At 40.5% G+C, this 13242-nt stretch overlaps 3 protein-coding genes across 3 annotated transcripts; 2 read left to right on the plus strand and 1 right to left on the minus strand.

Annotated features, from left to right (window-relative positions):
* Nucleotides 1–30: 30 nt before the first annotated feature.
* Nucleotides 31–10580, minus strand: LOC146464599 (protein-lysine N-trimethyltransferase SMYD5-like). Its single transcript, XM_085129381.1, has 11 exons — nt 10228–10580; nt 9215–9336; nt 8366–8435; nt 7864–7968; nt 7351–7413; nt 7150–7220; nt 6255–6364; nt 5326–5382; nt 4663–4757; nt 4146–4216; nt 31–3651 (listed from the first exon to the last, which is right to left on the minus strand). Exons 1-11 carry the CDS (start codon nt 10552–10554, stop codon nt 3543–3545), a joined length of 1200 nt encoding a protein of 399 aa, XP_084985507.1. The 5' UTR covers nt 10555–10580; the 3' UTR covers nt 31–3542.
* Nucleotides 10581–10746: 166 nt separating this feature from the next.
* On the plus strand, nt 10747–12246 carry LOC146464600 (uncharacterized). The gene is made up of 5 exons (XM_085129591.1): nt 10747–10825; nt 11294–11350; nt 11447–11631; nt 12031–12111; nt 12242–12246. The coding sequence occupies exons 1-5, from the start codon at nt 10803–10805 to the stop codon at nt 12244–12246; spliced, it is 351 nt and encodes a 116-aa protein (XP_084985717.1). The 5' UTR covers nt 10747–10802.
* A 4-nt stretch (nt 12247–12250) lies between these two features.
* On the plus strand, nt 12251–13232 carry LOC146464601 (uncharacterized). The gene is made up of 2 exons (XM_085129347.1): nt 12251–12294; nt 12604–13232. The coding sequence occupies exons 1-2, from the start codon at nt 12279–12281 to the stop codon at nt 13230–13232; spliced, it is 645 nt and encodes a 214-aa protein (XP_084985473.1). The 5' UTR covers nt 12251–12278.
* Nucleotides 13233–13242: the final 10 nt, after the last annotated feature.

The raw sequence follows: 13242 nt of genomic DNA on the forward strand, positions 1-13242 counted from the left end.
GCGCGCATTATAGCCCAGTTTTCGGGTGTTTTCGATAAAATTGTCTCGATGAAAAAAGGCTAAAAACTCCACCCATAAAGATACACTCATAAATTTAATCCGTGGAATCTTTTGCCAGCTGGAATATTTTAGAAACCTGAATTTAACAAAAGCGACTAGTTAAAACTGACGGACAACCTAGACACAGGCGTTCCTGAGAGTAAAAACGCTTCATTTTCTAATGTTTACATTGCATTTGTATATGTTTATGTCACTGAGATATATAATATTTTATAACAACCTTCGAAAACATAACTAGAGGCAAAAACAATCACAATCTTAGAGAAGTAGTCAATAAGTGTTCTAAAACGTAAGATTGCCCTTCGCTAACATGCTTGATTAAAAACAACAGCGGAATTTCTAAATCGGCTTAACAGTCTTTTAATAGAAGCCACCGGATGAACAAATCAAGACCTCCGATCCGATGCCGCATCGAAAACCGCAATTAGACGAGCGAACGCTGCAGAATTTACAAGTGTGCGATTTTTCCCGCCATTTCAATATTAATTCAGTTGACATTATGGCGCGAACAAAAAGTTCCAGTCTCTGTTGTTTATATCTACGTTTTTGTCGAGTGGATTTGCGAAGGTACATGAGTTTCTCGTGGTTATGTCGCTAATAAAAACCAGCCTTCTGAAGGCTCGTTTCGGTGGAAAATCTGTTTGGAATTACATAATCCGCCTAAGAAATCCGGATTAAATTGTGAAGAAAACTAGTGTTTTCTTTAGCGAAAGGTCACCTCAAACCTTCGATACGCTGAAACACTAATCCCATTTGTTTCTGCTCAAAAGTGTGAAAGGCCATCTTGTATTTTCGGGAAACCAACAGCAGCTTGTAAAATAAAGGAATAAGATTAAGTTGCCTAAAATTTTCGAGCTAGAGAATCCAAACATCAAACTGCGTTAGCTGCTACACAAATTTGTCTTTTAAAAGGCCATACAATGAGGAGGGATTGCAGGAAAAACATTTAAACTATTTTGGTTTCATGTTCTTATTGGTTACACCTTGAGGAAACATTTCTTATTGGCCTGTAATCACCATAAAATATTTGGTGAACTGTTCCTAAGACAAATCCTCATAAGCCGAAATTAAAACAATAATATTGGTGAACTAAATTAATAAGCGTAAGAATTACCTCAAAGTTAGAATTAAGTGCCTGGAAGATTGAGTAAATCAGGGCTTCGACTGGCAAAAAAAGCAAAAACAAACAAGCAAATACTGACAACAAAACAGCTAGATTATGTAATTTTTGGCGTCAGTCAGGCTCCATCCAGGTTCAAAAAACCGAACGATTTAGGTGGGTGGTGACTGGGCGAATTCCAAATCGCGTTTCAGAGGAAATTAAAAAGAAAAAAAAAAAAGAGGCTTTTAATTTCTGTCTGGTTTCGTATTTCCATTTGTCCGTCAGTCTGGTAAGCGTGAGTGGCAGCCACATAGTCATGACAATTCTAAAGCAATTCGGTCCTATAATTTCACAGATCATAATGATCATGTGAAAATCAAAGCTGACACTTGTCATGACATTTTCAGTCAATTCACATTTCACACTCCCCAAAATGTCGAAGTCCACAGAGCACGAAATCCCTAACCAATGACGATCATTCAGTGCCTTTCTCTGATCTGGACGTGTTAGACGAGTTGGCAGCTGTGAATCCCAACTATGAGAAGTGTCTATTTACATAATCATAAACATCCTCCACTGACATCAATGATGTTGAATGGATGGCTACAATAAGCGGTGCTATCAAAAGTCATTTCTCAATTTGGGTGGGCCTCGATGTTCTTCAGCACCGTAAGCCTAATGAATCAGCACCGATTTAAAGGCAATAAATCACTTTGTAAACATTGGGCTGCCAACAATTCATATTGATGTTTACACAACGATTTACTCTTTTTAAAGTGACAATGTCTGAACTACGCGTGATTTCCTTAAGCTCAAACGAAAGATGATCGAAATGTTACCACACGATATTGATAGCTCAAATTACTCGTTTGTCTCGCGATTGTGTAGCATAAAAGAGTCATAAAAGATTGTTGGGCCAAAATGTAGCAACAGTTTTGCAGGATTATGTATACTAGCACATTTTTATTCACCTCAACGCATCATAAGAACTCTTTGGCTATATCAGTCATTAAAACAGAAAGCAGCACCGATTGTATGTTTCACGCGTTCGGCATCGGTGGGACGGTGACAAGTTTTGCCGCGCTTGGCATAGGTTTGACACCGATTGCATGTTTTTCCGCGATTGGCACAGGTTTTTGACACCGATTGCATGTTTTTCCGCGATTGGCATAGGTTTTTGACACCGATTGCATGCTTTCCCGCGCTTGGCATAGGTTTTTGACACCGATTGCATGTTTTTCCGCGCTTGGCATAGGTTTTTGACACCGATTGCATGTTTTCCCGCGCTTGGCATAGGTTTTTGACACCGACTGCATGTTTTCCCGCGCTCGGCACAGGTTTTTGACACAGATTGCATGTTTTACCGCGCTTGGCATAGGTTTTTGACACCGATTGCATGTTTTTCCGCGCTTGGTACAGGTTTTTGACACCGATTGCATATTTTCCCGCCCTTTGCACTCGTGACGTTTTTTCCTGCGCTTGGCACCACGCGAAATTCAACAGATTCACGTTTGGCTTCATGTTTTCCGGCGTGCAGCACCGTTTGTATGAACTCCCGCGCTTGGCACAGGTTGCACGTCTCTGCTTTGAGTTCTAAATAGTTTAATGCGTTGTTTGACTTTGTTAGGATTGACCGAATGTCAGTACAAAGGCTAAGTTACGAAAGCAAGTGACTCATTGTTCGACAGAAGAGAGAAAACTGCATCTCTTTCAGTTTTAATCCAGCTGTCCTGGCAAATGCAAAGGTCAGTGTCAACGATACTACCGTAAAATTCCAAAAATAAGTCCCTCCAAAAAGTCCTTTAAAAAATATAAACCCCGGGGCTTATTTTCGGAAGTTTACGGTATCTTTGTGGTTTAGATATTCACTGTTTGAAGTTCTTATATTTCTAGAGTCTTGCTTTGCCTGTATTTAACAGGACGATCCAGTTTCTAGCACATTATAGAAAGTACATTCTTGCATGCATCAGTTCAGTCACTCAAAAAACATACTATACAACCGTGCGGGACGGTGACTGTGTTTAAAAGAAAAGCGTCATAAAATTACAGTCATATAAAGTGCCTTTTGATTGACTTATAAGATTTTTGATGCATGAGGCTACGCTGAGGCCTTATCGTGCTTTAAATGAAGCGTACACTGGGCGCTTGGGCTGCCAGGAAAGCCGTGACCGCGGAGGTCTTATTATTTGCAGCTGTGAATCCTAACTATGAGAAGTGTCTGTTTTCATAATCATTAACAGCCTCCAAAAATATCAATCGTGTTGAATGGATGGCTACCGTACAATGGCGCAGGGCACTTGGGGCTTCCAGCCTGAGGAAAACACCGAGGTCTAATTTATGTGACACATAATTGGACAAGGACCATGCCTGAACGAAGCTGTTAGGAGTCTTCTTCCATAGAATCCTCTTCCTCTTCGCTTGACGTGACGTCTGGATCACCAGCCTGAGATTCACATTTTGGACAGGTACAAGAGAACAAGTAATTTTCCCTAAAAATACAAAACAACAAGTATTTTTTATTCACCAACGAGAAGCAACGTAGCATCACTTTTTATACGGAAACTCGGCAGGTGAAGAGAGGAAGAAGTGTTAGACTTAACACAGTCTGAACGAGACCTTAGTTTTCTCAAGAAACTGTGGTACTGCGTCGGTGGGGAGTAGAAACAAATGTTTGGTTTATCAACAGAGTTGATAACTGAAGGTAAATTGGCCACCGTGGAGAGATTAGAATCCTGACGTTTCGAGTGTTAGCCCCTCGTCAGAGCGAATCACAAGGCAAGTGTTTGGCCCATGCCAGCCCGGATTTTATCGTCTGATGATCGTGAGAAATCTTGATATAGATGCCACAACACACGAGCACATATAAAAGTACGTATTTGATTGTCCAAGTGAGGCTTCCATTTCAAGTTCAGTTTTCTCAGTTACAAGACAGTCTACTCGATTCTTTCAACAAAGTAACAACTTATCGGATCCTTTTAAATACCTGAGCAAAAGTTGTCTTGAATGACGACTTCTTTCCCTGTCACACTCTCCAAGGTAGCAAATTACAATTTCCTGTGAACATTGAATAAATGAAAGAAAAAGAAGTGCCATCGCAAGCAAAATATCAAACGGACACGGCGAAACGACTTCACTTCTCCCATAATCTAATTTGTTCAGAAGTTGCCATTTGCTATTTCAAATTTCCCGGCATGCGTTTCTTAATACTCCCGAAGAGCTTTCGAGGCCAAAAAGTAATTTCCTTATTCCTTTTCTACAGATAACCGGTTGTTTTTCGTACAAACTAACTCAATGTGTTTCTTAATCTTGGAAAACTTAAACTGTTTTTGATTTCAAAATTATCAGACTGAATTTTTGGTATCGAATTTTATGCACGTAAAATAGTTTTATGGAGGATCCGAAATCTTTTCGGGAGTTTGAGAAAGCACGCCAGAACATACAAAAATTGACAACAATTCCTGATATCAAAGGTTTTAGTAATACAAACTAAAGTTCTGTACCTCTCCGGGTTGAATACTGTGGAGTGCTTTTAAAGCCAAAGTTGAGTTGTTGTAGGGAAACGTTACCTCTGCATTTGGTTCACAGCTGTGGTTACCTACAATATATAAAGGAATTTTGCGAAAACTGTTATGATCAATTTATCGATCTTCTTTAATGTTCCATAAAAAATACAGATTTCCAGCAAGCGAACGGGTCTCAAAACCGGACTCTACAACCACACTCCGTACAAAACAGAAAATTCTCCTTCAACAAAAATACAGCATGTTCAATGTTCACGTGATCACGTGTGTCAACCGCGTGATCTGTCCACGTGCTGTAAGAAAGTGTTCAAAAAAATATGTAACGCTAAGCTAAATGTCACATAACGAACAAAAATAATCCGCGACAACTGTTCCATAGATTCACAGTACACAATTTGACAAGAAAACTTTGGGCTAACATTCCAGTGGGGAACTAAAAACTCACGCCTTAGGGCGACTGCTTGATCCTCGCAAGGAAGAAAGTTAACAAATCACAGCGTTTTCTGCAAACAACAGGTTCTGAAGTTTTTGATAAATGGAGTGTAGCTCGTCAGCTCGGTGGTGGAGAGAACCGTGAAACAACCCACAAAGAAAAAAACAAAACAAAGAAAACTCGTGTAAAAGGAAGATAGCCGGACTTACAGGAACTCTGAAGAGCATACAGCCCAGATCCCTCACAGTTGAGAAACTGGCCAGAAACTGTAAAAAGAGATAACACATGCATCAATGATCAAACCACAAAGAAAAGGTAGTGTAATTTGGGACAATTTATTGCCGTCTCACTGTTATTTAGCGACCTTACGCAACCACGACGGCAACACCAACAAAACCGTCACTTCAAAATACATATTCACGTTATCTGTCCTGACCCCTTCACTACGACAATGTGGCTGAATTATCCAGAAATTTTATTAGTGGCAACTTCACTGAAGTTCAGGAACAGGACTATTCACCGTCATATGTCGATATAGACTGTTCACAGTCCTCTATTTTTCCGTGGGATCAGTTCGAGACTCGTACGCTTCGATCGACCTCCCGCCATCTTGGTTTGTAAAGGCGAGCGCAACCTAGTCAGGGTACGTTGAGTAAGGGAGGGGGAACGAGAAATTATTTTTCCCGCCGCCTCCCCACTCCCGCTCCCCTCAGTAGTTTAGACAATCTCCCCAGGTTACCTTCGCCGTTCTAAACCAAGGTGGCGAGAGTTCGGTCTCGAAAATCCCACGGAAAAATAGGGGACTGTGAATAGTCTGATGTCGATATTTTCCTTAAAACTTTAAATTTGGTCATACAGTGAAACCTCGATTAAACGAGCCTTAATAAAACAAAGTCCTCAATATAACGAACGATATTCTCCAGCCCGGCCTTTTCAAATGTATGCAACAGAACCTCGATATAATGAACCAATTTCCCTAGTCCCTTGGGACTTGGTTAAATCGAGGTTCCACTGTATTGTATTGTTGTTTTAATGTGCAGAGCCACTGTTTTGCTCATCAAAACTGTTTTTTCTTTTTGATGTCCTTGCTGTTGTCCCGTTATGTTTGCGTCAGGTCCGTGTTTAGAATCCACCTCACCTTTATCCATCTCTTCATAAAGCTGATCAATGAACACATCCAAAGCTTGACGCTCATCCTGGGATATGTCGGACAGATTTTCAAGGTTGTGAACATAGGTGCTTAACGAGCTGCAATATCATTCAGATATAGAGATTTAGCGGTATATGTGAACCACATTTTTGTTTTACTCTGCAGACAAGAAAACTTTTCAATTAACTCATGGAATGTCAAACTCAACCTAACTTTGTAAATAATGGTAATAGTGTTTCAATGTCTCACACTTTTCAAAAATGTCTCCCCAAAACTTTGGCATGTTTGATCATGTAGTCACAGTTGCTGCGGTCTCCAATAATCGTTTGTGATATTGCTTTGATGTCAGACCATGTCAGCTCTTGTTCCATATCTCAATCACAGAGGTCTTTCTTGTGATGATATTGTTTGAACCTCATCTTTGATTTCCTCTAAGGCGAACTTACATGTACCGACTGATTAATCGCCGCAAGCGTTTCAGTGGGGTGATGTGCTTTTTTCGCTGTTTGAAGGCACGAAAATTGGGACGTTTTTTAGCTCTCTTCCCAATATCCGCGCGATCAGAAAGCAAAAACGGCACAAAACCCCACTGAGACGCTTGCTAGGCAGGCTAGATTAATCAGGCCGATGGGGCCCAAAATGAGGCTTTGAGATTGGCTGAGAGATTGTCCTCAAAATTTCACATTTGCCCTCGAAGCTTCGCTTCTCGGTCAAATATTCATTTTTCGGACAATCTCTCAGCCGCGGACATTATCAGCCGACATACCAGCCGCCTGAAGGGGTTTATTTACTAATTATACCGAGGACTTCGTCATGTAGAGTCGTTAAATCGAGGTTCCAATGTAATCAGACCGATAGATTGGCACGTGTAAATTAGCCTGACCTTGTTCCAATCCCTTGTCCATTGGTACCAATAAGCGCCATGAGGCTCTGAAAACCCTCTGCTCTAAACCACTAGTACAGATATAATCAAATAAACATAAATTACAAGCCCAAAGTTATAACATTTCGAAGAAAAGTAACGCAGGATGTTGGCATCAGAGTGAAACAGTGAACGAAAAAAAAATGACAATTAATAGCGTACCTCGTCTAAGTTTTCATCATAAAGGGCATTGGACATCAGCACTCTAAGTATGTCTAACTGTTCCTAATAAAAACACAAAACAAACCTGATACTTTTGCCAGTTTATCAATTGAGCACTGTAACCTGTAACACCTGCCACAGGCATCGCCATGAAGTGTTGTGTGCCTCATTGTATCAATACCAGCTACTTCCATGTTGCAGGTTAAAAGATCACAAAAATGACTAAAAGTAACGGTAAGGTAATATAAATGAAGTTTAATCATTAAGAGGAATTAAATGGGTCCAGCTTAGGCGAGTGAAATGCTCTGCATTCGCTACATGGTGATTGTTTTTGTTTTTTAACCCAAAATGTTCCACCAATAAACGTCAGCAGCATTACACACGTATAGCTTGCAATTCTTGTTTAAAAATGAGATGAAAACTGGAGCTGAGTTTAGCCACATGGGTTAATTGGTGCAAGATGTTACTTTCCGCTTCTTGTTCAAGTATTAATAAATTATTAATATGACAAACCTTGAACTGATCTCCTAAAAGCTTGTGGACTATCTGTTGCTGTTTATTAACCAAAGAGTGACAGAAAGATTCAAATGTGTCCTGGGTCTTTTTGGAATCTGGTGCCTACGTGGATACAAAAAGGTGATTGTATACACCAGAAAAAAACAAAGATGGAAACCAGTTTAATTTTCTAATTTCCCTTTGTCTTTGATTCATGGCCATAATCTGGGTGAAACAGACTTAAATATTGGGCTGATTTAGAAAACTTCATCAACATGTCTTCATGCTAAGATTGATTTAATATTGATCAAGTATTTGACTGACAAATCACCATTTTTTAGCCAACAGAAATGTAGCAACCAATACATAAATAATTAAAAATGGTAGCAGGTACCAGCATACTTTCTCTATGTTCCCCAAGATGATCTGTTTTGTTTAAATTAACCCCCTTCACTCTCTTTTATCATTTGTCATTATCATTAATCAAGCTATGGATCAAAAGCAGATTTATGGGACTTACTTGCAAAACTGTTGCAATCATCTGTGCAATTATCATCACACTTGCTGTTTCAGGTGGATAATGCATCTTTCTACAAAAATTTAATCCTGCATTTAAATCTGGTTTCTGCAACATCAAGCAACTAGGGCTAGTATTTCATCCTCTCTGGATGGGATGCTAGTCCATCACAGGATGCACAGTGTGAAGGAGTACTACTACTTTGCCTTTGATGGGATGCTTGTCCATGGCAGAATATGAAGCATGAAGTGACCAGTAGTATTATTACACCATGTGCATGGGATACAAGTCCATCACAGGATGCCCAGCATGAAGTGACTAGGAGTATTACTACTCCCCCCTGGATGGGATGCTGGTCCATCACAGGACACCCAGCATGAAGTGACTAGGAGTATTACTACTCCCCCTTGAATGGGATGCTAGTCCAACACAGGACACCCAGTATGAAGTGACTAGGAGTATTACTACTCCCCAGCCTCCCTGGATGGGATGCCAGTCCATCACAGGACATCCAGCATGAAATGACTAGGAGTATTACTACTCCCACCGGATGGGATGTCAGTCCATCACAGGAAACCCAGCATGAAGTAATAACTACTACCCCCTACCCTCCCCCATCCCCCAAATGGGATGCTAGTTCATTAAGGGGTTACCCCAGAATGTTGTCACCAGCATCCATTGTGAGACAATAGATTGGAGCAACAAAGACCAGGCTTTGTTGTATAGTCTCCAATAGACCAATGCACTTCTTCCCCCCTCCCCACTCACCCCTTGTCAATCAAGTCCATCCACTAACTAGCACATTTTCCATTATTGTACTTTCAAAAACAAATAAAAAGACAGAATCTTGACCTCCATGCTTCCCGTAGCTGCTCAAGGGGATGACCAGGGTCTCCTTGGTTTTCTCCTAAACAAAGAGTTCTGTGATATTGATCCCATGCAAACTGTCTGCACTCTTCACTACAATATGTAACCTACAGAGAAACACACACGCTTTATTTCGATATTGATCCCATGCAAACTGTCTGCACTCTTCACTACAATATGTAACCTACAGAGAAACACACACGCCTTATTTCGTGGTTAATGAATGCAAAGATTGCAAGCAATATCTAAAAATTATGTCCAATCACATTTTTGGTTGAAATACTTAGTTACTTACTCATTATTTAACTGCCTTAGAAATCCTAGTTAACATGAACATAGTCTGTTTCTTCAAATGCTGGGGAGGGGGGTTGGGATACTTCTCATAATGGACTATACAGGGAGGCTCTGCTAGAAAGGGGTACCTAGTTTGGGTTTGAGGTATATAAAAGGGTAGGGATTTCACAAGCTGAAGTATACAAAAGGTAGAGGAAACTGCCATTTAGGTATTTAAAAGGGCCTTTCAAAATATCTCAAACAGACCAACCAAAAAGACGTGCAGTTTTTCTTCTGTCGGTATGTGAAAGGGATACCATTTCCTATATAAGGTATATTATTATAAAAGGGTTACCTTTTCTTTGTGTCAAAAATGGTATATAAAAGGGTACGTAAGGGGTTTGGGTTTTGAGGCAGAGTCTCCCATGATCAAACTTTGTGGAGAACCCCCCCTTTCCTCCCATCACCCCCTCCCCCAATGTATGCATTCTGGGACTCAAACTCTGTTCATGCTCGCCGTTTTCGTAACAGGGGTGCATGTACAATAATTAATGTAAGGGGCTATGCAGGTCTGATCGATCAAAGCCGTCTTTCCATCACATGTCAACTTTCTCCTAGGCTATTTTTAAAGGAAACAGAAAACAATCGGCGCACGTGCTGTTTGAGAATCCAACAAACTGCTGGTTTTTGGACCGCTGTTAATGGAAAACGTCTGATTACTATACCTGGCAACGGTGACAGCTAACTAGTTTTTGTCCTAAACGCGTAATTTCACAGCACCTGGAAGCGTGAGGTAGTTGCAAACTCGCATTGCCCGTAAGTCTACGCGCCATTTGCTCAGCTGTTTCAAGAGATTTCATACAGCTACCACAAGCCGTATACTTGTACATGGCATTCCACAAAAACTGACTACAGACCAATGGCCTCTCCTCAAAAATAACATCTCCTTCTTTGAAATTCTTATTAGCAAAGAGGCCTTTTCCCTTTTCTGGGCTGACTTGCTTAATAGAGAAGTGAGTGTCGCATACGTCTGGATTAACGACGGCGGCCATGTTGGATTAACGAAAATGAATCTGCGAGCATTATTAATATCAGCGGAGTGTTTAGGAGCGGCTACCAAGTTTGGCGGGAAAACGACCGAGCGCTGTAAATATTGGCGGGAAAATGAGAAACGCGCTAAGTCGACAAGTCGACATCTCTCGAGGCCGCTAGGGTTAGTTGATACGAGCTTACAAATTTAAATGAAGCTCGCTAAGTACATCTTATTGTTTGACTTGTAGCGAGAGGCCGAGGAAAAGAAATGACATTATTTATCTTGTCAAGGTAAGCATTTGTCCAGTGGCTTGTTCTCAAACAAATTCGAAAAAATTGCATAGGTTTCTTGGAAAGCTAGAATGAAACTCCTCAGTAAACCCCGTTATCACAGTTTTTTGTCAAAATTATTAAACAAAGAAAATAAGGGAATTTACTAGTATTGGCACCAAACATTCGACTAAAGCTTTAGCTTACCTGTGAAGTAACTCTTTAGATAACCTTAATAAGTTTACAGGTTTTGCTATCACTCTAAACGAAAAGGCAAATTTACGGCAAAGTTGTATTTGCGAGCTGCAAAACCTTGGAGAACTGGTGGTTTCAGATCATATTCTGCAAATGTTCACCGTGTCAAATGCGAGTTAGCCAACTAAAAAAAATTGACAAGTTGACTGTAATGTTTCATAAGGGTAAGGCCATGCCTTGTTAAGCTTTCGGGTGTTTTTTAGTTGCTGGTTTCACTGTTTGTTTAACTTACAGTAAAAATGAAAGAATACCATTTCACAAACCTAACAAGACACCACTGGTGTTGACAAGGTAAGTACCTTAGTATAGGGTTTCCATTTGAGGACAAATTATAGCAGACACACCTTATAAAATCAGCGTATTTTTTTTACCTTTTATTAATAACAGCACACTAAAGTTAAAGGAACATTCGAATGAAGAAAAATCTCGTAACTCAGCAAGGAAAACTAGAAAAGAAGAGCCAATGAAGGAAAAGCAGTTTGGTTCTCTTGATATTGTGATAACCAGAAGGAAACTCCATATACAAACCTTGCCTGGGAAGAAAAGGAAACATTGTCAGAACACATTCCTTGGTAAGAGTCTATCATGGCTGTATACTCTTGTCACTGACTCCTTCAAATAAACTATAATAATTATTATAGGTATCGGCAGCTCCGTGGGGTATGGTTTTTGAGCCATTTTTGTCTAGAATAGGGAACTAGCACAGGAAGAAAAACCCCTTGCTATAAAGAGTAAAAAACTTGAAATATGCCTTGTATTTTCACAACATGCATTTTCAAACTTTTCTGGTATAGCATGAACCCACATGATCCCTGAACCCCCAAAGAGACTGGCATCTTTATTCTTCTGAACTCTCCTCTCCCCACCTCTTTTATAATGTCCTGGATCTACCTCCGAGTTTGAATCCGTCCTGCCCCTGCATACAATTTTTCTTGTACATGACAACTTTGAATGGTGACTTTTCTCCACAGATCAAATGTCTTTCCCAGAGGATCTTGATGACAGCTTTCACCAAGGATTGCTAAACAGTGAGAAAGGCTTTGATAGCCTGCGTAGCAGTCGTTTCCGTTTCCTTCAAGCCCGCCCCTCCCCCTCGCTCCTACTTTTTTGCTCCTTTTTGCCCAATGCCCTCGCGCGCTTACCCCGCTTGGCTTGAAGGAAACGGAAACGACTGCTACGCAGGCTAGGCTTTGAAAACACCCCTTTATATCCACCAAATATGTGGAAGCAAAAAGGTAGCTGCATGGAAACTCATTGAAAACACTTCAAATGCACACCCATGCTCAAGGCTCCTTCCTTGGCCTAACCAACCAATGCTGCAAATTGTAATGTCTTTGCTGTTGACAAGCAGTCCCTCCTGTTCCCCCAGTTTTTTATCCTCTCAACAGTGCCAACTAGATATGACACTAAAGGATATTATTTGGTGACAAGTGAAGTCTGAATTTCACGGTCCCACTTGTTTTAATATGTGTAAATGATTAATCCACCAGCACCATATTATATAGGTCTAACCAGCTATTAAAAATGAAAACGTTTATTTACAGAAGAAGGCGAATCACAGTTATCAAAAGGCCCAAGATCAGAAAATGGTTCAAATGTACTGCAACCACCAACATGCTTGTGGGCAAGTCAGAAGGCTGTTACCAAGAGGGAGAAACATGACCTGCCTTTATCTCAAGACTTCCCCAAACTGCAGCTCATAAACAAAGGTCAAACAAGAAGAGAATTTCCAATAACTAATCACATTTGTGGAACAGAGGAAGTGGTTATTCCAAAAACACCCCAGCTTTCATGTCCTGGGGGTGATTTGAGCAGAACTGTACCAGAGAAATTCAAAATTCCTGAAACACCATTCATTCCTAAGCCACCATTTGTTCCTGAAACACCTCTTCTTTGTGGAACCCCACGATGTGACAAAAGATCAGATCAGAAAAGAAAAATATGTACTATGGTACCTGAAACACCGTTCTTGAATGTTTCTCCCATGCCAGAAAAGAATGTAATTCAAAGACATCCCATAGATTTCAATACAAGGGAACCAACAAGGACCAAGGAGCAACATACAAGACCAGACCACACCAACAGCTTGGCCAAGAAGCAATTTGTGCAAGTGGTGCCAGAAACCCCTTCTCTGAAATTCAAATCATCTGAAGAGTTATCACTATATGACTAAAAGACCAAGC

The sequence above is a fragment of the Pavona decussata genome, unplaced genomic scaffold (genome assembly GCF_977016875.1).
Source record: "Pavona decussata unplaced genomic scaffold, jaPavDecu1.1 SCAFFOLD_161, whole genome shotgun sequence".
Taxonomy (NCBI): Eukaryota; Metazoa; Cnidaria; class Anthozoa; order Scleractinia; family Agariciidae; genus Pavona; species Pavona decussata.

Bases quoted from the DNA above. Each gene is read 5' to 3' on its own strand.
- LOC146464599 (XM_085129381.1), bottom strand. From the start codon at position 10,554: ATGGCCGCCGTCGTTAATCCAGACGTATGCGACACTCACTTCTCTATT. The intron at 8,436-9,214 runs GTCAAGATTCTG...AAATTTTTGTAG, and splicing joins CAGCTACGGGAAGCATGGAG to AAAGATGCATTATCCACCTG. The intron at 7,221-7,350 runs GTACGCTATTAA...TATCTGTACTAG, and splicing joins ATGATGAAAACTTAGACGAG to TGGTTTAGAGCAGAGGGTTT.
- LOC146464600 (XM_085129591.1), top strand. From the start codon at position 10,803: ATGACATTATTTATCTTGTCAAG. The intron at 10,826-11,293 runs GTAAGCATTTGT...TTTAACTTACAG, and splicing joins ACATTATTTATCTTGTCAAG to TAAAAATGAAAGAATACCAT. The intron at 11,351-11,446 runs GTAAGTACCTTA...TATTAATAACAG, and splicing joins ACACCACTGGTGTTGACAAG to CACACTAAAGTTAAAGGAAC.